We start from the raw sequence: 1,074 nt of genomic DNA, 5'->3' as shown, positions 1-1,074 counted from the left end.
CACCTACTCCACCAGTACCACACCTCCTAGTCATGCCACTCCCTGTGGCCTGTCCCCACTGACACACCTCCTCTAGCAAGGCTACACCTACTCCAACAGTACCACACTTCCTAGTCATGCCACTCCCTGTAGGCCTATCAGCATCCTTTTCATTCAGACTATCATAGAAGGGTTTCTTAAGTATAGAGTTCATAAAAAATCTTTTGAATAATAAAATTAACTTTTGTAGTTGACTATAAAGAGCTAGTCTGGGCTTATAGGCATAAATTTTTAGTGTTTCTTTAGTTTTTCCATTTGAGGATCTTATTTGCCACTTGGTAATCATCAGTAACTGGTTATAAACTCCAGCAGCAACAACACATAGATTTTATAGGAATAGAGTATGTGCTTTTTGGTAAGCTTTCAATAGTAAAACTAAGTTTAAAGATCTGTTTATGGGACATGGGCTTCAGAAAGGCTTCCTACTCAACAGTGCCTTCCTCGGGGCAGCCAGAGCCCGTGAAATTAACAGAATCCTGGATTCAGGTTTCTGAACAGGAGGCTCTCTTGATATCTGAGCAAACGGAGATGTGGTCATATCATAGTGGAAAACAGGTTTGAAGTAGTCAGTCAGTGACACAGATTGGGAGGAAGCTAAAACTACAGGTCCTCATGGATTAAGGGAGTAATACACCCTGGATCAGCTGGAGAGGGTTGATCCTGAGAAAGCAACAGATACTGGAGGTAAATGTTGTTTTCTTTGCCTACTGTGAAATTGATCTTGACTGTCCTTACCTGCCCCTCAGGTTACAGTGCTGATAGGCCTTCACTATTCTTCCAGATTTGAAAACGCATACATAAACTTGTCATTACCCTTTTCCCTCTGTTTCTGACATTTGGCTTTTAGAATGTGGATTTATAAATGATGAAATTTTTGTGGAGTTGGTAAATGCTCTTGGTCAATATAATGATGATGATGATGATGATGATGGAGATGATCCAGATGAAAGAGAAGAAAAACAGAAAGATCTAGAGGATAGTCGAGATGGTATGTTTAATACTAGTTTTTTTTTTTTTTTTGAGCCTTATATAATT

The 1,074-nt window shown here is 39.5% G+C and overlaps 1 protein-coding gene across 6 annotated transcripts in view; it reads left to right on the top strand.

Moving 5' to 3' along the window:
* The window catches only part of Ezh2 (enhancer of zeste 2 polycomb repressive complex 2 subunit), a 64,027-nt gene that overhangs the window by 41,175 nt on the left and 21,778 nt on the right, over positions 1-1,074 (top strand). For all 6 annotated transcript variants that reach the window (XM_021189325.1, XM_021189334.1, XM_021189330.2 and 3 more), the window contains exon 6: positions 887-1,027. In XM_021189325.1, coding sequence (XP_021044984.1) covers positions 887-1,027 — 141 coding nt within the window. The remainder of the gene's footprint in view (positions 1-886; positions 1,028-1,074) is intronic.

The sequence above is a fragment of the Mus pahari genome, chromosome 2, assembly GCF_900095145.1.
Source record: "Mus pahari chromosome 2, PAHARI_EIJ_v1.1, whole genome shotgun sequence".
NCBI classification, from domain to species: Eukaryota; Metazoa; Chordata; class Mammalia; order Rodentia; family Muridae; genus Mus; species Mus pahari.
The sequence above is the reverse complement of the archived record's forward strand: the minus strand, read 5'-3'. Positions and strand labels throughout refer to the sequence as shown.